General features: G+C 35.6%; 1 protein-coding gene across 1 annotated transcript; it reads right to left on the bottom strand.

The window, feature by feature from the left end:
- Window positions 1-4,290: 4,290 nt before the first annotated feature.
- Window positions 4,291-5,301, bottom strand: LOC120526565 (trace amine-associated receptor 13c-like). Its single transcript, XM_039749729.1, has one exon. The coding sequence runs from the start codon at window positions 5,299-5,301 to the stop codon at window positions 4,291-4,293; it is 1,011 nt and encodes a 336-aa protein (XP_039605663.1).
- Between the last annotated feature and the right edge of the window lie 18,316 nt (window positions 5,302-23,617).

Below are 23,617 nucleotides of genomic sequence, written 5' to 3'. Positions count from 1 at the left end.
ATTATTTTGCAAACTACAGATGTGCCTAGTAAAGTTGGCATTTAATGTAGAGAACATAGATGTCTGCAGTCTAATCTTGACAAAAGATACTTCATGTTGTCACATTTAGTACATGCAACAGATGAGCAATATTTGTGATAAAAAATGCACAAAAGGAAGGTGCACTCTTTCAGATTTGTTTGGAACAGCTTTGCATAAAATATCTAATAAATTTGATAATATTATGCATACTGCACACACACACACAAAATTGACATGTTATTTGATTTGAAATGGCACTATTCCAAATAATCCGTTAAACAATGTAAACCAATGAATATTTTCTATTAGCAGTTCAATTCTAACTGTATTAGTACTGTTTACAATAGACCAGACTTGAGATATATCATTTTCAAGTATACAGTATACAACTAATTGGCCTTGTATTACTAAATTATAAGCAATGTCTATTCACATAGCACTGTAAATATTTTTCCTTCTAACCAGCATTTTTGAACTCTGAAATCCTAGAGATTCAGGTTGAATAAACTACAGAATGTAAAAAGGATTCAAAATCAGATTATAAGATTTGATAAGTAAAAAGCAGTTTATTGAACATTTTAATTGTTACTTTGAAACAGATTACTTGTGATTTAAAGTTTGTTATTAAGGGCTTTGGACTTGGGCATTTTCAAAAACGCTATGCATGTGGTTGACTTATTCTTTTAAGTTCTTTTAACTTCATATTATTTACAGTGACAGGTAAAACCAAAAAGAAAAACTTTGTGCTAGTTTATAAGATTGTTATTATGTTTACAAATCCTGAAACTATGAATGTACACTGTTTATTTTGTTTTCTTTTGAGAACAATAATTACTGTTGCCAGCTGTTAAATATGCATAATGGTATAAGTCTCTCAAACAATTATCTCCATTTACAGGAAATTATTTTTATGCAGAAAGCTAAATATATATGTGTATATGATATTTACACAATATTTTTAATAAGTAAATATACACCCAGAGCCTATATTTAAAACACAGGCCTTATACTGTATTTGCTGCTGCACAGCACAGACATGAAAAGTACCATACCAAAATGTAAAGGAGCATGTATGTTTCAAGTATTCTAATACAATATAAATCTTCTGCGGTGGGCTGGCGCCCTACCCAGGGTTTGTTTCATGCCTTGCGCCCTGTGTTGGCTGGGATTGGCTCCAGCAGACTGTGGATGGATGGATGGATATAAATCTTTCATCTCTCATAATCATTAAGCATACTCCATCAGTTATACACATTAAACTTCCATCAGTTTTCACAATTCGCTTTTTTTATTGCACAGACTAAAGTTGCTGGAGCCTGCAGTATCTTGATTTCACTGGACATAAGCAGGCACCAACTCTGGATGGAATGAAAGTCCATCACAGTGCACATAAACTTATGCTGAACTGATTTACAGTCAACAGCTAAACTAAAAGGCCAGCCTTTGTGACATGAGAGGAAACAAAGATATCCAGAAAATCACCTACAAACTCTAAGAGAATATTTCTACCTTGCTGACCTTGTATAGTGAGACTGATATAAAAGTGTTTTTCTGTTCCTAAGCATTTACCTTGCTTATTTAATATTGCATATGCCCTTCAGAAATACCATATAAGACCAGTTCTGAATGGTGTATAAAATGAACAGGGTATATTACACGGGGTGGCACTGTGGCATAGCGCTGCTGCCTCGCAGTTAGGAGACCCGGGTTCTTCCCTGCGTGGAGTTTGCATGTTCTCCCGGTGTCTGCATGGGTTTCCTCCGGGGGCTCCGGTTTCCATCCATAGTCCAAAGACATGCAGGTGAGGTGCATTGGCAATTCTAAATTATCCCTGGTGTGTTATGTGTGTGTGTGTGTGTGTGTGTGCATGCGCTGCAGTGGGCTGGCGCCCTGCCCGGGGTTTGTTTCCTGCCTGGCGCCCTGTGTTGGCTGGGATTGGCTCCATCAGACCACCGTGACCCTGTAGTTGGATAATGGGTTGGATAATGGATGGATATTACTACACTGCAATATTACTTTATTTTGCAGATAATAAAAATGTATAATCAACTAAAAATGTATAAATAAAATGTTCTGCAATGTGATATAAACTTCTTGTTATGGGTGTTGTTGGACAAACACACATTATGTTTCACATTTTGACAGATGAATGTCAAGCAATGGTTTTTGTATAAACATAATTATGAGATCCATTAAAATTGATCAAAAAACCAGTATACGTTTTGCTAGACATTTATTACAATGTATTATATGTGACTAATATAACATAGGCAAAAACAAGGTCATAATTTGATTTCATTTACCACATCATTCATACTGTATTTGAAAAAAATAACTATTATTTTAATTGAAGAACTGGTTAAGAAAAAAATTGTATTGTCTTTGAACTGTTCACTGTGCTAATGACAATCGTGTTAATAATATTAAAAATTACTATTTATGACGTTCAGGTTTGTTTCTTTTCAGCTAATTACAGTTTAGCTCACCATTGGTTTGTGTAGTTTTCTGCTTTTATAGGGAATAAGACTCTGTCGAAAATCTTTCAGTTTTGATTTGTGAAATTGAACTAATCACCACAGAGCCTTATTTTTTAAATTACTCACTCTTCACAGCTTCAAAATTTTGATTTGACTCTCGGCATCAATACTGCCAATGTGAATTTATACATTTTTCCTCTGCTTGTGTTGGCTAATTGTGAGCCCCATGACAGACTAGCATTCCTTTTAGGGTTAATTCCAGGATGTCGTCAGGACTGTTCATAATCCTCTAAAGAAAAGTATAGGGTTTCTTTTTTTTTGTCATTTTGCTGTTGAGAAAAGTGGGGGAAACTTGAATGCAATTGAAGAACTATTTGATATTGACTAATATGGATTAAAACAGAATGCATGTATAATTAGGTGCTAAGGAATAGGTTGCATATGCAGTTACTCATGGAACATAATAGGCATGTGCTGTTTCAGTGTTTAAGTCCAACTATAAAGGGCTTTATTTGCCTTGTAGATATTTCAGATTTCTGTTTGTATTTTAACAACAATTAAGCAAAAAGCCAGAAATGTTATCTTTATGTGCTTTTCTAATATAATAATGGATAAATTTTAAAATATCAAAGAATGTTAGTACTTTATCATTATAGTTAAGTTATTAGTTGTACTTGACGTTAAGGTTTTATTTATTTGTGTGTTTGTTTGTCTGCTATCTCTAGAAGAGGAATTTGAACATTCTACAAAAGTTTGCATGTATTTTCTTTTCTTCTGTGTGCCTCGGTGAGTCCGGAAAATTTAAAAAAAAGAATAGGTTGACACAAATCGTAGTATCAATAGTACCAATACAGTATATTGAAGAAAGTATCAATAGTACCAATACAGTATATTGAAGAATGCCTTCAGATTATTTTTACTTTTACGAGGAATATTTTACAATGGACTTTACTGCAATTGAGGCTGAAACGTCGAAACGTCTTCAGTTTGCTTCTGCATGCTTGGTCTTACTGAATGTTTCACACGTTCGGTTTGGTAAGCGATTATGTATGTATGTATGTATGTATGTATGTTTGTATGTATGTATGTATGTTTGTATGTATGTTTGTATGTAGTTATTTACCTCTTAATTATCAATCGACGCTATCTCTCTTCATTTAATGTATGCAAGCCTACTAGATTATCAGCTATTAGTGATGAGAGAGCTCATGCGCGCTAACTTCAAATGCAAATGCTGAACAATTATAGGGTCAATTCACAAATGAATGGACCGATTACGAAACATCATTCATATAAAATGCACAGCTTTCAGTTTTATTTCTTGCCTGAAATCCGGAGAAAACGTTCTGTACGTATGGCTCCTTTGAACGGTGCAGTTGTTTATATTCACCCTTTTAGTACTAAGCTAAAGGGCCTGCAAAAACAAATTTAATTAGTTAAAAAAAATTAGCAAATCAAATGAAATTCTCGTATAAAAATTATTTTCTTTTTCTTACCTTTACTGCATTTACATATATGTTCAGGTTAGAGATGGTTAGTCGTTTTGTAACGTTTAAAACTCTTGGAAAACCGATAATAATAAACCTCGTGCGTTTTCCGCTATAGACTCTATAGAGATACAGATTGCTATTAAAAAGAGAAAAAAAAAATAACAAGATTTCATTCGGATTACCCAGCAAAAGCGCACCATTTAAAGTCACTATCTAAAGTTTATTAGTTTAGATTAAGAAAAAAAATTAGAGGTTGGGTTGTTAAGAGAACTCTCGGCCACACATCATACACGAATTTACAGTTAATGTTCAGGGATCAGATGTATCACAGAAGATCCTGGACTGCATATTTTAAATGTCACCAGCATTTTTAGTGACTTCTGAAACCACGGATAAAACAAGGCATAAATAATCGGGTTAATGCATGAGTTCAGGTAAGCTAACCACAAGAAAGCACAAGATACAACTGAAGGAACCGAAAAATTAATGAACTGATTAAGGACCGTGCATATATAGAACGGTAACCAGCAAAGAATAAATACAGCCACAACTATTCCCAAAGTTTTTGCAGCTTTTCTTTCTGACTTCTTTGATATCTTCTTGTTCGCTCCTTCCGTGTGAGATTTCTGCTGGGTTGAAATTGCTCTTGCGTGTCTCTTAGCAATGATAATAATTTTTGAGTATAGAGTTGCCATAATAAAAACCGGCAAAAGAAATGAACACACAAGATCAACCGTCCCCCAGGCCGAATTAAAGGCTAACAGACAATCTCCCGGACAAGGATCTACTCCAATAACGCCTTCCATATTTCCATTTGAAAACATAACAGCAAATCCATAACACAGGGATGCTGTCCAGATCCCCGCAACACACAAAGAAGCAACTCGAACAGTCACTCTGGTAGAATATAGCAACGGATCACTTACTGCAATATAACGGTCAATTGCAATTATTACCAAATTTATCATAGAAACAGTAGTTAGAAATATGAGAAACATTGTATATATAAAACAAAACACATCTCCGAAATACCAGCACGTTTCAATGGACTGAATAACCATGAATGGCATTATAATGACTCCCACTAAAAAGTCAGCTGCTGCTAGTGACAATACAAGCAAATTCGTTGGTGTGTGGAGTTGCTTAAAATGAGAGATTGAAATAATCACCGTCAGATTACCACAAAATGTAAGAAGCACCGCTATTGCGGCAAGAGCGTAAAGTGTCACAGCGAGGTACAGTGGACGAACTTCTTTGATACAGGTGACATTGTCCGAGTTATAGCAGTACTCCACATTCAGGTTATCTTGCATGGCAGTAGAAATACTTCTACATGAAAATGTACGTTTTGTGGTACGGTAAGGAAATACGAAGCAGTTCCATCCTGTATGGAAAAACAGGCTCAGGGAGTATTTATTGAAACATGTAGGTTAAAGACACACCCTTAAACATTCTGAAACAGCATGCCCCTTTTATATTTTCGTTTGATTGGCGCTGATAGGCGAAACAATGTATCAAGCAGACAATGAAATAATATAAGAAGTATAACCTATGTTTCCCGTTTTCTCTTTTTCCTTTAGCAAGTTTAAATATGCACATTAAACTTAAAAATTGAAAAATAAAGACAGCAATTTGATTGAGAGAAACACAGCAAGATGAGGACTACATGGGATTAGCTTCCTTCAGGTGGGAATCACTCCCTTCAAGACCAATTTACAGCTCCAGTCAATCTAAACGAGGGGTCTCCAATCTTTATTCCCCTGAGAGCTACTTTTACAAAATGGAAATGGCCGAGAACTATTCATGTTTTCTATTGTTTATTCACATAGCTTATTGCAACCCAAACAAACTGAATAAGCTTGTTTTGCCTGAACATTTACAAAATGTTGGTGTCCACAACTCACATTTTGTTTTAAAACATCACATAAAATATTTAGTTCACCTGCAAGTGCATTTTCTATGTCTGTATGCATTTTCTAGTGTATCTCACACTATTGAATTAAAACATGAATGCTGTCAAAACAAAACAATGAAATTACAAATACACAGATATTACTTATTCATTTTGTTACATGTCACTATTTCACTTCACAAGAGTATTCACATGTCCAGTTGAACACATGAATTTCCCCTTGGGATTAATAAAGTACTGTATCTATCTGTCTATCTATCTATCTATCTATCTATCTATCTATCTATCTATCTATCTATCTATCTATCTGTCTATCTATCTATCTATCTATCTATCTAGTTGCGTGTGATATTTTTTAGTTAGTGAGATGACCGACACTGCATGGAGTCAACAAGAGAGGTGTATGGTGGAGAGGAGCCACTTAGGTTCACTCTTATGGAGTCATTTAAATGTTCATCTGTCAGTCTTGTTCTGATCTTTAATTTCATGACATTCATGTCAGAAAAGGCAGAGTCACAGAGGTATGTAGACCCAAACAAAGCAGACATTTTCAGAGCTGCTTGGTGAAGATTCTTATAGTTATCTGGCTCTGCTAAGCTCCAGAAATGCTGAGAATTCTGTTGAGACAGTAACTGCACATTAATTTGAAGGTTTACTAATATATAATATATAAAATCCAATGTCTGTCTGTCTGTATGTCTGTCCACTTTTTACAAGAGAACTAAATGGATTTAGATGGGGTTTTTTTCTATAATTTGCTTGAACATTCCAGTTGATTTTGCGACTTCTCTCATTTCGCTATGTATCATAATTCGCTTGCAGTACTGATTTATTTGCACGAATCCAAGAAACACGCAGCAGGCTGAGGGGAGGGGCCTTCCTCACTCACTCACCAGCTTCGGGCGTGTTCCTTAACTCTGGATAGCTAGCGAATGAGAGAACAATTAAATTCAACTTTGTTTGATATTTAAAATAAAGTGTTTCATAGGTCTTGATGAGTCTGAGTCCGGATATTCTATCATGTGTATGCCACATTGAAAAGATAGATTGCAATTCAGATTGTGGATCGTGATTTTGTGTTAAAAGGATCATGATATGACATTTTTGGAAAAATCTAATTTGACTAATCAAGTTTTCAAATTTATGTAGGATTATGTATTATGATTATGTAGATAGCTCACATGTGACGTGTTGGAGACCCCTGATCTAAACTGTGTGTAAAATGTGTTTTTATAACATAATATCTGTTAAACAGAACATCTATCTGTGCACTCATTTTTCCTCAAATTACATTAACTAAACATATGTCCAATAATAAACGTTCGCAAAAGGCAAGAATAATCACTTTGGATCCCATTATAAAACTCACTGTGAGCCATGATATAGAAGTCTGCCCAGAGATAATATAGCTATGGCTACTTGCAATATCCACTTTTGAATTGTAATTGATTCTTAATTCCATCCATGCATTTTCTGAAACTACATATTCCATTTCAGGGTACTTTTCGGCTAGAGCGTACTCCTGCCATCTCTGGCACAAGGCAAGAGCCAATCCTGGAAAAGATAACAGTCAATAGGGCCCACACATAACAACACACACACACCCAAACACACTGACATTGGGACAATTTAGCGATAGATAGATAGATAGATAGATATGAAGATAGATATGAATGAACATCATCTGTTAAACGTTTAGTGGTAGAAGATATCAGAATTATTCAGAAAAAAACTCACAAGTGGGGACAAATAGGCATGATAAAGTATTTGAATCTGGGATTTCTGGAGTAGTGAGGAAGCAGTAGTAACCACTGAACCATGATGTCACCCTGTTTTGCATATCCATTGAATATGTAAGTGTTGTTTTCTGAGTGATCTTAGTGATTAATGATCAACGTTATGATGTATTTCCCAAAATTTCTCTTAAGTACCATTTCCACAACTTAGCACAAAATACTACTTTGTAAGCCCCATCCTGAAGTCACCAATAAAACAGTATCAAAAGTTGATTAAAAACTAATCGATTGACTTTCATTATATGTTTTTGTAATACCAAATTTGTTGTTTGGTGAGATTAAATAAAGCTGTAAAAAGTACAGTGAAGTAAGCATGTAATCATAATGTAATAAACAGATATGACAAAGCACATAAATAAGCACAAAAACAGGCCACTACACTCTTATGCCAGAGTGGATTTTCAGAGCCATGCCATAGGGGAACCATTTCTGGGTCCAAAAATACCTGTAGACATCTACCTGAAGGCTCCTGAAAGATCCTTTATTTATTTAAGTTCAGTTGTTTTTGTTGTTTCGATCTCTCAGTTTCCTGCTAGGTAGCTCACTATACATTAAAGATTTCTGTTTTGCTCACATTTCAGTTCACTATACATTAAAGATTTCTGTTTTGCTCACATTCCAGGAATGGTTCTTTGTCAAACAATGCTTCTACGTGAATTCTCATAACCCAATAAAGTGCCATTTTATAACATTCACTTTTAAGAATGTATTATTTATAAGATGAACACACTGGTGGAGACATTCCATAAAAGAAAAGTACACTTTTGTAAAGAAAAGCTTTTTCTTCTTTTAGACAAGAGTATAGTGCCATTTCTTTCTATATTATACAGCAGCCTTTCCAACAGAGAGAAAAAACAAAGTTGGATAATGAAACGAAAAGAATAAATCTGCACATCACAACATATTTAACTCTCATTTAGACACATAGGCAACACTGGGAAACCATGAGGTGATTTCTAAATTGTTTTGGCATATATTTATATATTTTGTTGTTTTTCCACAGTGATTAAAGGAAGTAAATAAATACAATTATAAGAGTTCCCACACTCATTTGAATGGTGCACAGTATATTGGGACATTGGGACATCTTTCTTATATCACTGAAAGATGCTGAGAAATTAGTTCACGCGTTTGTTTTCAGTCGACTAGATTACTGTAACGCACTCCTCTCTGGACTACCCAAAAAAGATATAAATCGTTTGCAACGAGTGCAGAATGCAGCTGCTAGAATCCTAACTAGGAAAAGAAAATCAGAACACATCACACCAGTCTTAGCGTCACTACACTGGTTACCTGTGTCATTCAGAATTGACTTTAAAATTCTGCTTATGGTTTATAAAGCCTTAAATAATCTCGCCCCATCCTATATATCGGAATGTCTGACACCTTATATTCCAAATCGTAACCTCAGATCCTCAAATGAGTGTCTCCTTAGAATTCCAAGAACAAAACTTAAAAGAAGTGGTGAGGCGGCCTTCTGCTGTTATGCACCTAAAATCTGGAATAGCCTGCCAATAGGAATTCGCCAGGCTGATACAGTAGAGCACTTTAAAACACTGCTGAAAACACATTACTTTAACATGGCCTTTTTATAACTTCATTTTAATCGTAATTTAACTTAATCCTGATACTCTGTATGTTCAATTCATCATAACAACTATTCATGGTGGCTCTAAAATCGGTACTGACCCCTACTCTCTTTTCTGTTTCTTTTTCCGGTTTCTTTGTGGTGGTGGCCTGCGCCACCTCCACCTACTCAAAGCTTCATGATGCTCCAACAATGATGGACGGATTAAAAGGAAGAAGTCTACGTGACCATCATCATCATCAAGCCCTTCCGTGAGAATCCTAAATCCAAAGAGGACTGTTTCATTCATGTTAGGTAGAATGCCCAGAGGGGACTGGGCGGTATCATGGTCTGGAATCCCTACAGATTTTATTTTTTCTCCAGCCGTCTGGAGTTTTTGTTTTTCTGTCCCCCCTGGCCATTGAACCTTACTCTTATTCGATGTTAATGTTGATTTATTTTTTATAATTATGCCTTTCATTTTTCTATTCTTTAATATGTAAAGCACTTTGAGCTACTGTTTGTATGAAAATGTGCTATATAAATAAATGTTGTTGTTGTTATATTTACTTCTGAAATACGTATACAGGGAGTAACACAAGTGCAGTATAATGCAAAGCAAAAAAAAAAAAAAACTAAACACATGACTATTTGCGAACACAAGAAGACAATGGGAGCACATTTAATATATACAGTAACTATGCCTGTACCTTGCTTTACACCATGATGTGGATTTGACGATATGCTGTGCTATGTTATTATTCAGCCATTGCCTTAGTATTTGTTTCAGATGTCAAGAGGTATACATGAAGGGGATATTCACTGTCATCCTATAGCCATCCACCAATAAGCTCGTCATTTCTTACTTTTTGACTCACTGTTCAATTTTATCACATTAAGTCATTAATAGGAATTCAAATGCTTCTTTTCCAATAATATCCATAATTACCATATATACTCGCATTTAAGTTCTCCTGCGGAAAAGTCATGGCTTGATTTTACCGTATAATTTCCGATATTTTATAATGTCGGCCATATAAGTCGAATGCAGAAAACGCACGCTTTTGCTCCAAGAGATTGTGGTATGCTAAAACCCACCTGAGAGAGTAACCACAGAGCACACTGCCTTTTTCTGGGTATTGTGCCTACGTGACCACAAGGTAATACCCAAACTATTCCGAAGCGACAATTGCACTGTTTTGTGTTTTTTTTTATCTCACACCCTTATATACATTTACTGTAAGAGCATCTCTTATCTACAATGGAGTGTTTGATCAGAAGGAAATATGAAGCTGGTTTTAAATTAAAAGTCGTTGAAGTGGCAAATGAAATTGGTAACTGCACTGCTGCAACAAACTGGTGTGAGACTGGAGGAAGCAAGAAGATGTAAAAAAAAAAGTTAAGTGTCACATTTTTGAATGGGCGTATAAGTCGGGGTCTGAGTTCATGATCAATTTTTTGGGTTTCAAGACCCGACTTATACACGAGTATATACAGTAGTCCTTATTGACTGCAAAAATGACTTGGAAGTTCAATGGAGAAAACTGTCATGGCAGGTGGAACTAGGATCCAAGAGGCGGGGTGTATGACTTGCTATCACTTTTATCCCATTGGTTTAAATTAAATACTGTGTAAGTGTTAAGATCATGAGGTGGTGGTCAGAGGCACAAAAACCGAATTCAATAGACATGCCTTCTTCTGGGTAAGCCTTTTTTATTACAGGTATGCTGTCTCAATCCAAATGTACTAATCCTTGCTTCCTGTTAATTTCTTTCCTTTCTTTCTACTTCTTCACATAACCAAGTGCAACACAGAACACATCTCTGTAAAAGTAAGACAAGCTTTACCCTTAGAACACTGAGTCTTCAAAACTTTCAATGGTCATAGAAATATTATCAACTTATAATATTGTAATTATCAACAGTATAAGTTACTTCAACTTGTAATGCATTTCATCATGAAAATAATAAAATCTTAACTGTAAATGTTAGTGTTCTAAATGTTTACTAAGCTGTCATAAAATGAATTTTAGCAAATTGTGGCCACTTCTTTTGGCTTCATTAGGAGAAAAAGGTGGCCAGTTTAAGATGCCCTTAGTGATTAACGAACGGTTTGGTGATCAAATAGATTACCAAAGATTTAACATGCTAGTTTATTTACGAAGGGGTTTGAGAAACACTAACCTGTAAATGACTGATCTTAAGATGGAGCTTACAACCCAGTTTAGTTTACTTTACATAATACAATATTATCAAATTATCCATATTATTTTTAAGATATTAAGTTGGTCTGATTGACTTCTCCAAAATATCCTAAACTTGGATAATTTTCTGTGTGCGCCATGTTCTGAAAAATTCCTGGTTTTTTTTTTAATACCAGAAATGTCCACCAACTATGTCTTAACAGACTTGTTTTGACTATACAAATTATGCTGAATAAACATAGGGTGCTTGAACTGGAGTGGAATGATCATTATTCTGCATACTTCTGCTCTAATAGGTGAATATCAATGAAATCGATAAGTCAATTTAATTTAATATCAATAGTGGGAATTGTAACAGAATAGAAAACATGCTTGAACTTGACTTCATTTGCACCAGTACATTTAAATTAAAAAAAGAGATGCTATGTAACATTTAACTTTATATTTTGTTCTCTGGTAGAAGTTTACATATAAAAGTCTTATGTTTTTAACCAAGTTCCACCCAAGATTCTTTGATTAACTTTTCATGGACTTTACATATAACTTAATTAAAAAGTTATCTGTATGCTAATTTGTTCTAGTTATAACAGTAGCTCAAGACTCCTCTTTATTTATCAAATATGTTTTCACAACAGAGTCAAATATAAAATAATTAATACCTTAAGACTTTTAAGTTAAAAAAGATAAAAAATTATGATAATATACTTAAAAATTGAATGTTACATTGGTAAACCCATCTTGGTTTATAATATGAATATGTTTTTACTCAATTAAAAAAATGCAGTACACAGCAATATAAGAACATTCCAAAGCAAGGCTTGTGTTTTGTTTGAGATTAACAAAAAATTATCACTGGGATGTAGCCTCGAATCTATGCCACCCCACTGACCATTTAGACATAACACTTTTTTTTTTTTTTTTTAATTTTATTGCAATCCATACAAAGCAATCAAGTTTTTACAAAAAGAAAAATTGAGTTAAGAACAGATCAATCCCCACTCCTGAGAGAGAGAGCAAGCCAAACGGCATTCAATTTAAGGCTTGTAAACATACCTAAATTAATAAATTCTCTGTGCTTCATGAACTTATTTTAAAATATTACTGATTAGATCCTGCCATGTTTTGAAAAAAAATCTGTACGGATCCTCTAACTGAGTATTTGATTTTTTCCAATTTCAAATAATATAACACTTATAATAAAATAGTCTGAGTTCACCTGCTGTTGCAGAGAGAGCTGTGAAAAGGCAGGGCTGGAATAAATGAGAAATGGGAGTTCATAGGGTATCCTGCCAAAGACCTAAATAATAGGGAGGAGGGCTAAATAAAAGAACTTAATTGCCAAAAAGTGGAAGCATTTAGACCAGGAGAAAAGAAAAGTTTAATAAGAAAAGACAACAGTAGCAGGGCATAATGAGTGAAAAGAGCATATGTGATAGGTGACATATAGGCAAAAGCAGGCTTGTTTTGTTGTATATTGTATTTATTACTATGACCTAGTCTACTGGAGGTGGTAGGGCAATGGGTATCACATCATAAACAAATGCTATGCAGTACCAGTAAGTTCACCTCAATATTATTATGTAATAATATAGCTGAAAAAAACATTCTGACATTTTTATATATAAAATATCCATCCATCCATCCATCCATTGTCTAACTCATTCATCCTATGCATGGTCATTGGGAGTTAGTGTTAGGGTTGAACTAGGCACATGTTGGATAAATATGCCTAGATCAAAAATAATGTTATGCAATTTAAAAAAAAAACAGGTTTCTCAGATATTGATCTTAAACCGAAAAAATGAAAGAGGAGTTTATTAAAAATACAGCATACTCAAAATAAGAGTGGCCATTAAGAAGGAAATTTTAGCTTTAACTTCTAACCCTTCTTTATAATTCACTCACTTTCTACACTAGAATGGGTAATGGGAAAACTACTTTTTAGCAGAACTGTTGATTTTACAAAATAGATTTCTGCAATTTTCTGTTACTCCTATTTCTTATATTACCTTTTCGGATGTATTTATTCCTAAAACATCCAGTCTCTGCTTGTTCTTGACATCTTTCTTTACTTTTCTAAATTTCCAGTTTAAACAACACCCACAGAGCAGAGAACAATATTGGGCACTCTCATAGCACGCACCTACCCAGAATGATACCAAATGACAAGTGCATACAAGAAACAAGTGTATTTATTTATCTCAAAATAAGAAAGTGGGAATAAGTACTGAGTAAACCAGACCTCAAGCAATTAAAAGAAAAAAGTCCTAACTAAACCCCTTGCGTAATCAGAAAAGGGAGGCGCCCCTGTCTCTGTGGTGGTGTGGTCTCCCTTTTGCCCATTTCAGAGGCAGTAAATACTATTTCTTTTGCAATTATGAGTGGGTATATAAGGTCTTTGACCCATTATGTTACAGTGCCATCTGGTGGACCCTAGGTAGAATCTGTTCTGATAACAGTTGTCATGAGTAGAAGTCAACCCTTGATGGAATGATGGTCCTTCCAAAGGCACATTTTACCTATACAGGACTCATAGTCAACAGCTAATCTAACAAATCAGTTTTTATGACATGAAAGGAAACTAAAGTAAACAATGCAAACACAAGTAAACCTAAGGAGAATGAACCATACTGTCACTATATGATGATCATAATGCAAGAATTTATATAAAGCTTTATTTTTTGAATCAGCACTTACTTTGTTCTTTAAAAATGTAGGTTTTCTTGTTTTTAATATGTTTGCATATCTTCCTCCAAAAATGTATAAAGTCACTGCACCAGAATGGTTCAGAAAATGTGTTGTGTCATTTCCCTGCAACACAATGCAAATATAGTTTAAAATAACTAAAAATATATAAATAACTATAAAATCCATTGTCAGGAATTTTTCTTTTAAATAACGGCTAAGATCACTCCTGTAACAGTTTCATTGGACATCCTTTATTCGACATATCATACAATGCACTAACATATTGTTTGAACACCACAGTTCACTAAGACAAATGAAAAACAAATATGGAAGAGCTTGGCTCATCTTTTTCTTCTAAAAAATATATTTATAGTTAAGCTCATTATGAAAAATAACTATTTTCTTTGGTTCTGTTAAGTTTTGTGCACTGCTTATATAATTTATTTTTAACTGTTGTTGGATAATATAAACCAAAGCAGCAAGCAATATTTTGGACATGAGTTAAAAAAAGTGTCATATTTGGTTTCAGGTATGAACCCATTCTTTAATCAGTATGACAAATCTCTATGGTGACACTAAGCAGTATACTCAATGTACATGAGATTTGTATCAAATTATGGCAAAACAATATGTGTAGATAATTTTAGCTAGATTTAAATTGCAAGTCTTGTCAAAGCCCCATCTCTATTATCTGATATGTTTTTTTAGTATCTGTATGTTCTTTCAGTGCACTTTACTGATAGTATCACTGGATGCATGTTACATTAACAACAGGTTATCTTTCATTTCTGTGTCTTTGCATTGTACACTGAAAAAAAGCATTGCATCAGCTTAAAAAACTGAAGTAATCAGTCATACAAAATGTTTGATGTTGGCTTAGTGTAAAGGATTTATTCAGTTTATTTTTCAACTCCAAGCAAACTATTTTCCAAATGTTGAACAACCCAATGATTTTAAATTGTCCTAAATTTAAAAAATAGTTATCTTTATTAAGTTAATAGCAATAATTCATTCTGTTTAACCTAAAACGTTTAAATCCATGCAAACCTTTTTTGAAGATTGGAGTAAACTGATTATTTTAAATTGTGTCAAATAAAAAATTAGTTGTCATTATCTGAAATGTATAGGAAATCAAATACAAACATTTTTTAAATACATTTTGATCGATGACTACTGAGAACACATTCCTTTGAAGCATTAATCTTTATTACTCCATAAATGTATAACATTGTACATCTGTTTCAGGTTTACAAAGACAAACAATCTCCTTCAAGTGAACACCAGAGAGATCACACTATTGATGTCATCAAGAGACAAATACTGGAGATGCTCCCAAGGCATCATGCAGTACCCATCTCAGTTTAGATGGGTCATGGATGCATTCTGATTCAGAATTATGAGCCCTGTGTTTAACTAAAAATAAAGTCCATTTGCTGGCCAAGTACTTGATATGTTCACCCTGCTGCACACAGTGCCCCACCTCAATATATGATGTCCATTTGGAGGTACGAACAAATTCAATGGGAGGAGGGAAGAAGTACATGACATCACATATTGGGATAGGGCACTGTGTGCAGCAGGATGAACATGTCAGTGCCTTGGCTACCAAAAGAAACCATCATACTTGTTACACTGAACTAGGAAAGTATTTCTAATAGAATACCTTTCCTCTTAATACCCTAAATTAAGATAACATGTTTAAAACATATTGTACATCCTTTTCAGATTTATATAGATGAACAGTCTCCTTTCATCAACAGAAAAATCCTGTAGCTGCTCCACAGATAGGCAGTGGAATGACTCTTTAGACACTAGAACACTGTTTCTGGTTCAGAGATGTAACCCCTGCAATTCAATAGAACTAATTTTGATGCAATAGCTCAAGCAAAAATCCTCTGAGCCTACAAATTTGTTGAAGGATTAAAATTTTTTGATATCATAATTTTGCAGTTTTCTTCCTGAATACATCTCTAAATAAGATAACATAAAAGTATTCTACAATCATTTTACATTTATAAAGATGAACAGTATTGAATGTTGTAGACAAACCAAAAAATGTTTGAGCCCAAGTGTCACTTGATGAAATCACAAATTAGTAGCACTAAATTTGAACATTTTTCTAACCAAAAACATTTCCTCTTAATCCCAAACGTTATTAAGAGAATTTTCCTTAAGGGTTTATAGATGGCTTATCTCAGTCTCTTCAGTTTTCAGGTGAGAACCCTCCTGATCTATTAAATTTGTGCAAATGCTACAGTGCAAAATTAATAATAATTCTTTGCAAATTTTAAGCACACTTGTAGTCTCTGAACCAGACATATTTGTGAAAGCAGCAGTGCAAATGGAGTCATTTGAATGCAGTCTCCAAAAAATCCTCGTACAATGGGCATAATAAAGGCCACTAACATTTAACCACCAGTCGGAAAATAAAATCGAGAAAGTCAATGCAAAATTCCGCCTAGTCTGGGCTGTGCAGCTGGGTGATCAGTCTGTGAATTTTTGGGGTCATCTTTTTTCCATCAAGCTCCATCAAGACTGCACAAATTCAAATGTGTACTTTACTTGTTTTGTATATTTTAGGTTGAGTGCATATATCAGCCTGAAGAACATGGCAAAAGCTGTTGGAACCAATGGCAAATTTTTCAGGACCTCTCTTCCTTCAGTGACTGTCTTAGTGTCTTTGTGTGGATGGAAAGGATCCTCTTTTCCAGTGACAAAGATTGCCAAGATTTCCTGCTCCAGTTATTCAGCATCATTTTCCTGCATACCCTACAAGAAAAAGTAATAAATGAGGACAACTAGAAGAAAGCACAGTAGAGTTATTGAATGTACGAAGCACAATGTTAACCCACACACCACATTAGGTGTGCTCCAATCATTACTGACCAGGCTGCACAGTTTGCTATAGTGGCTATTGTTTCCATATTGCTTTTGTTATGTATTTTTTTTACAGCATGATCAGTATTCATTTTTCCCTAAAAGGCATTTAAAAGCAAGTCCAGACAATATCAAGTTTTGACCTGTCAAAATAATGTTTAAGACATCTCAAGGCCAAAAATTCAGATTAATTTTGGAAATATGATTTTCAGCTAATTTGAAAAGATGATGACAATATAGCTGTAAAACCCAAGCACCCAGTCTATTTTGTGGCTATGGCAAAATCAATATTTTGGAGTCAGTTACTATAACTGTTCTCATTATAGTTAGGGTATTATTTAATGATATCATGACCTAGTAAGAATACAGCCCGAAACGGTACACAAGGATGGATCTGTAGGTGCTGTGGTGTGCGAGCGAGTGAGAAAGATGTTCTTACCTGGTATTCTTTGATAAGATTCTGAACAGGTTCACCCAAGTATATCATCAGAGATTTGAGGATGCATTCTCTTCTGACGTGATTTCCATAGCCTGTGTAAGAAGAGTTGCTATTAATTAAAATTACACACAAACGTATTCAGCTATGATTCTCACCAATGCCCAACTCATTCATAGATACCTCATCTAAAACCTGCAAGAACCTGTGGTGGTCTTCATTTTTATAGCTCCTCCCTAGTGCCTGATGACTTCCAGCAATTTGGTGGAGTGCTTGTCTAACTGAGCCAAGAACTTTGTCTCCAAGGGAGCAGATGTAATCTTTGTGAACTCAGCACTGATATAAGAAATAAAAACATAACAGCATATAGAAAAAGAAGTTGAGAAGCTATGATTAATGATAGTTTATCAAACTGGCTCCATGTTTAGCTTTTATGAATGTCAAATTATTTTTAATTAGAATATCAGCATAAGACTGCGTACTCACATTCTTTTAAAGACCAGCCTCAGATAAGGGCAGAAAATGCCATAGATACTAAACATTTTTTATAACAGTAAAACAAATTTATAATTGCCTAGGCTGTTGCTGCATTTTTTGCAAGATGTTGCAATGCTTAAACCTAGAAACTCAAAGCTGAATTTCCAGCACAGTCTAACCAAATTATTTCCTACAAAAACATAAATTCTCATAAATGTATCAACAGTTAGGCCTAACTTTTAAGTGTTTCCTGGCTGTTATCAATAAGACATTTACACACATGGATTCAACTGGTCCAACATAAACTGCCATGCCTGTGACATTCCACTTCAGGCAAAATGGCAAACAATTATGTGAGTGAATGAATGGAGTGATGTGTCAAATATGTCTGAGGTAATCTGCATCTAAAACCATACCTCTTCCATTTGAAACCATCTCTCCAAGATGCCTTCAGTGTTCGGCTTCTTATGCACTATTTCTTACTTCCGGTATCCAAATGTCTTTGCCTTCTTTTATAGTTTGTCAGCTGTTTCTTTTCTGTAGTTCTGCCAAAAGGGAAATCCTCTCTTGTTCCAGGCTTTTTCAAGTCTCACCACCTGGCAAGGATGGAAAAAATGCTTTACCTCGGCTCATCTAGGTCTCTTCAAATTCTTTGCTGGGTGGGCCTCCTCTTGCGACTTGGATTTCAAAGAATTGACAGTGACCTCAGCAGATGTGCCATGTACCTTAAGTAGAGTCCGACAGTTGGTATTTTATCTTGAGCGTTTGTTTTCATCCATAGTTTTCATTGAAAGACACTGGTTCTCTCAGGCTGGGGTGCTTCCTTGTCAGTGCCTCAGCAACATCGCTGAAGTCAGCATCTGTAGGGTATGCTTTGTATGTGTACATTTTTCAGCTAGATTCTCCAGTATATCTGACAGCATTCTTGAGACAGGTGTCAGTCGAGGTTGGCATCTCGCATGCTCTGAATTTCCCCTCTGTAGTTGACATTCTGTGTCATATGAGAACAAGGGAATTGGAAACACTTTTGCCCACTGCTGTGCTCTTAATGAGTCTGAGGAAGAGCTGCTAGTCAGTACTGTGTCATCAGTATATGCAGATCCAGAGGAGGAGTCCTCATTGTTCAGTTCAACTGAAGGGCTGCTACTAATTGAGGAAACAACTGGGTACAAGACAATAGTTGTGGAATCAGGGTCTAACTGGACAACTTTGATAACTGTAAGGTCCTTAATTACACTTGTAGAGGTCAGACTCACAAATACTGTATGTTCCCAAAATCAGTGTCCTTGTACTGCAGCCTATATTATTATCCTAATCCACATACATTCTTTACCTCTTCAATGAGCTCTTCCACTGAGTTGAGAATCCCATTGTGTAGCACCATTCTTACCCTGTTGTTTTCATTCAAGATGATAGGCAATTGAACAGGTGCAATATCTGCCATGGTGCCATGAAAGAGAGAGTGAGAGTGAGAGTGAGAGAGTGTGAGGGAAACAAAGGTAGAAAGCAGAAAGAGAATAACAGGGAGAGGCAGAGATAGAGAGAGAATGAGACAGAAAGAAAGAAGAGGAAATGGAGAAAGAGAGACAGAGAGGGAGTGACAGAAAGGGGGGACAAGGTGATCAAGAGGTTAGGGCAATATCTGCTCAGGCAGACTAATGTTCATCATACTGGACAGCAGGGGAACAGTACTGATTTTTCTTCAACTAACACTCATATTTCTGACTCAATAGTTGCTTTTTTAACATTAATTTTAAAAATAGCATGCCATCAGAGAAAAAAAAGGTGTACACAGATGTACAACATGATAAAATATTTCACTGTCCTTTTTATAAACAGCAAATTCAGACATTCTACAATCACACTGAGTTCAGTGGTAATACCACATATCTATAGAATTCAAATGTGTTGTTTCCACAGTTTAATGTTTTGATTGATGTGAGCATGAGCTTCTCTCTCCCAAAGCCAGAGACCGCAAAAATAAGACTCAGACTTGTGACTTCATTGTGTATGAAGTCTCAAACTGCTCCAGAATGATAGACTTTGTCAACTCAGAATTGTCTGAAACCTGTTTCACAGCAGCCATTTTGACTGGTCAGAGATGCAACCATATAGAATAATTAATATATGTTTTTAAAATTGTTTCCAATTTTTGAATTGTAGCATTTTTGATGCTTAAGAAATATTGTTCACCTGATATTCATGCCAATAAAACATACAGAGCAAGAGAAACATGGAAAGAGGGAGTGAGAGGGAGATGAATGAAAGAGACAACTATAGATATAGAATATTTTTTTTCCTGTATAGTTCCACCTTTGAATATGTATGACTAGTCAAAATGGCTGTTGTGAAAAGGGTCTCAGTGTACTACAGTATAAAGTGTTCAGTTCTTACACTGCTCCAGGTGTCAAGTTTTATCTTTCCTAATTCATCTTCAATGAAGCAGCTCTACACATATTAGCTGAAGACAATCATCTGGAGCCCTTTAGTTTCTGGAGTTGAGAAAAAGTTGTTTATATTAATTTGGGTGTAGGAGCAACCTGTATGAATTCTTTATATTGTGTTGTTACACTTTAAGACTGTAAGATACAAAAGTCAAACACTCATTCAATGAATTCTGATCTTACACATGCATGTACCTTTTTAGAGTAATCAGTCACATTTCCACAACTGTGTATTCAGCCAATGGGTATGGATCTGTCAGTTCGTTTGAGTCAAGAAGTTCCACCCCCTTTGTAGGACACATTTTCAGTTAATTTAGGACATTGTACGTTGTATTTGTAGCCAGGCTCACACCATCCAAGTCTGGGTGCCTCTGCTTTATAGCAAATGCAATTTCCTTTTTTCAGAACATCAATGGGAAGAGTTGAAACATTTGCTAGCTGCAGTAGATATTTAGGCAAACTGCACCTATAAAGCTGATTAGAACATCCGAAGAACCACAAAAGTGACATTTTCTACTATTTAAACCGTCAGAGAGACAAATGGAATTGAAAATATTCAGCAAAGGAAATGCATTTTAATTCACCAGCATAACAACAGCTGTAATGTTTGTTGGCAAAAGTCAATTTTCAAAACTTAACTTTAAAAACACCTTCTCCTCACCTCATCTGGATTCCGTGTCCACTCCATGTGCAGATTGAGCATGACTCAAACAAACACACACAGTGAAAGGGAGAGAGGAGAGAAACTAGTTTGACTATTAATGACGGTAAAATGCAGCTGACAATCTCAAAATGAGCTACACTAAAACAAGTGCCCAGGCGGTAATACTGCATATTGCACTGCTGAACAAACAAATCACACTACCTGACATATGCTATTTGGAACTTTGAATGAACGCTGGTGTGACTAGCTGAGAAATAGGGGCAATTTTGTACGTAAAAGGGAAGTAATCCAAAGTGGAAGTGGGGATCTTATCCCATGCAAGCAACCCTGCTGCCAAGGATTTTTTCTCAAGAAAGTTTCTTTGGTGCAATATCAAACGCAGTAAATTTAAAACAATAGATAAAGCCACATCAAAACTGGCAAAGATCAGAGTGCTGTCTCTTTGTGCATTTGCAAGTCCTATGCCAGCTGGAATTAGTAGTTGATAATGGAAGCTCTTGAGCATAATGACACATAAAGAAGTTTTACTGATAATAAAATCAGACACTATCATTATACAGCTGGATGAACATCTGTATAACAAGCATGAATATGTTTGTCAAAAATTAAGAGAAGTTGAAAAACCATTATTTCAAGGCAGAAAAATCACTCCTATGTAAAATGGAAGACTTTGTCAGTTCAACATATTTTCTTCATGTATTTCATTCTGTAAGTAATGTTTGTAGCTATAATGAAGATACATGCACATTTAAAACTTTGTCCCTTGCAGTAATGCATTTACATCGCATACAGAAAATTGTTTGCTTTACAGAATTTCAGGCAGTGGTTTTTTCAAACGCTTTGAAGACACTAATAGAAATCACCATGCCACTTTCCATCAGTGATGAACTAACATTATATGCGGTGAAAAAATTATCACCCCTGGCAGATACATTTAATCATCAGTGTGTGTGACTGACGATTTGTTAGTTTGATGTATGTGTGTGATTTTGTCAATTTTACTATGAAAAATGTTAAACTTCAGTTATTTGTAAAGCAGGAATATTCTGATCATTCTGATCCCTCAACATTCAGAAGAAACAGCACAACTCCGGTGTTTTCATCCATAAAGTGAATCATCCTATCAGCAAACAGGGGCTCTTTTCCTTGCTGAGATTGCCCTTTAATGAAATGTTGCCAAAAAGGAATAACAGAAATCACCATTCTGCATTCCATCAATGATGAACTAATGTTTTATCGAGTTAAGAAATGGTTGCCCGTGACAGATACACTTAATCAGTACTGTGTGCGACTGTTGATTTGCAAGTTTGAGTGTATGTGTAGTATTATCGGTTTTACTATAAAAATAATAAATGCCTATTCACTAGTGCAGATTGGGCATATTATTTGGGATATTCCATAGGGAATAGTCTGATCAAGCCTTAGATGTACAGGGTGGGGAGGTTCTTGCATATCCACCTCCTAAAACGCAGAAGCAGGTGTGTGTCTTACTTAAGCACCCTGGTTATTACAGGTGGTTCATTCCAAATTTTGTGCATCAGAACTCCCCGCTTGACAGATGACTGTGGCAGGTCATACTCAGACTTGAAGGTCGCTTTGTCCTTGTTCCCGAATCTACAAAATCTGGACTTTTCAAAGTAATGAATTCTACAGATTGATGAAAGTGCTTTCGGTTTGGGTGGTGCTTTCTCAATGTTGCGATGGAGAAGAAGACCCCATCACATTCCTCAGCAGGAAACTGCTTCCCAAGGAGTGCACTCAACCATAGAGAAAAAATGTTTAGCAATCAAGTGGGCAGTGGAGACCCTCTGGTAGTACTTTTGGGGTCAACAGGCAGAAAAATACGAATGCCCAGCTCACTCTGTAGTTTATTGGCTTATAGCCATTTCCCTTTAATGTTTGCTATGTTCCCATTTCTACACACATCAATGCTGACATCCTCTCACACATAGCCGAGCCCAGCTTAGACTCTTGTTTCGTTTACACTGGTGTGAACAAAGCTGGAGTTGGGGATGTAAGATCTTTTAAGACCCCCACTAGTTATTTGTGGAGTAATTTAACCTGAAACCTTGTCACCCAGCTCTCCATCTTAATGGCACAGCATCAGAAGAACTCGGACTAGCATGTTCTGGACATGTTGTGGACTTATCACTCTTCTATTCTGAAGATGTCTGGTTTCATATCTGTGCATTCCAGTAAGCCTTCCTCAAGCCCCTTAACAAGTACCCCCCAGTACACCCCTTGAGCCCAACATTACCGCTATTCCAAGACCCTGGTACATGGATTCTGAAGATTGTCCAAACAGCACTTTGGGACCATCAGAAGAATGCTAGTGAACAGTAGAAAAGGTTGTTCAACAATCACTGCCTAGGGAGACAACTACATCACATTGGTGGAGTTACAGTCTACAATGAAAAAGATGTTTCTACCATAAAATGGTCAACAGTTGACACAGCCCATGTACCATCCTGGCCAAGCTGTTATGGCATATTGGATATAGGTGGAATGGCAGGATGTGGTGGTACATCACAATCAGTTGGCTCTTTAACACCATAAGGGAGAGAT

Source organism: Polypterus senegalus, chromosome 3, assembly GCF_016835505.1.
Source record: "Polypterus senegalus isolate Bchr_013 chromosome 3, ASM1683550v1, whole genome shotgun sequence".
Taxonomy (NCBI): Eukaryota; Metazoa; Chordata; class Cladistia; order Polypteriformes; family Polypteridae; genus Polypterus; species Polypterus senegalus.
The sequence above is the reverse complement of the archived record's forward strand: the minus strand, read 5'-3'. Positions and strand labels throughout refer to the sequence as shown.

Bases quoted from the DNA above. Each gene is read 5' to 3' on its own strand.
- LOC120526565 (XM_039749729.1), bottom strand. From the start codon at position 5,301: ATGCAAGATAACCTGAATGTGGAGTACTGCTATAACTCGGACAATGTC.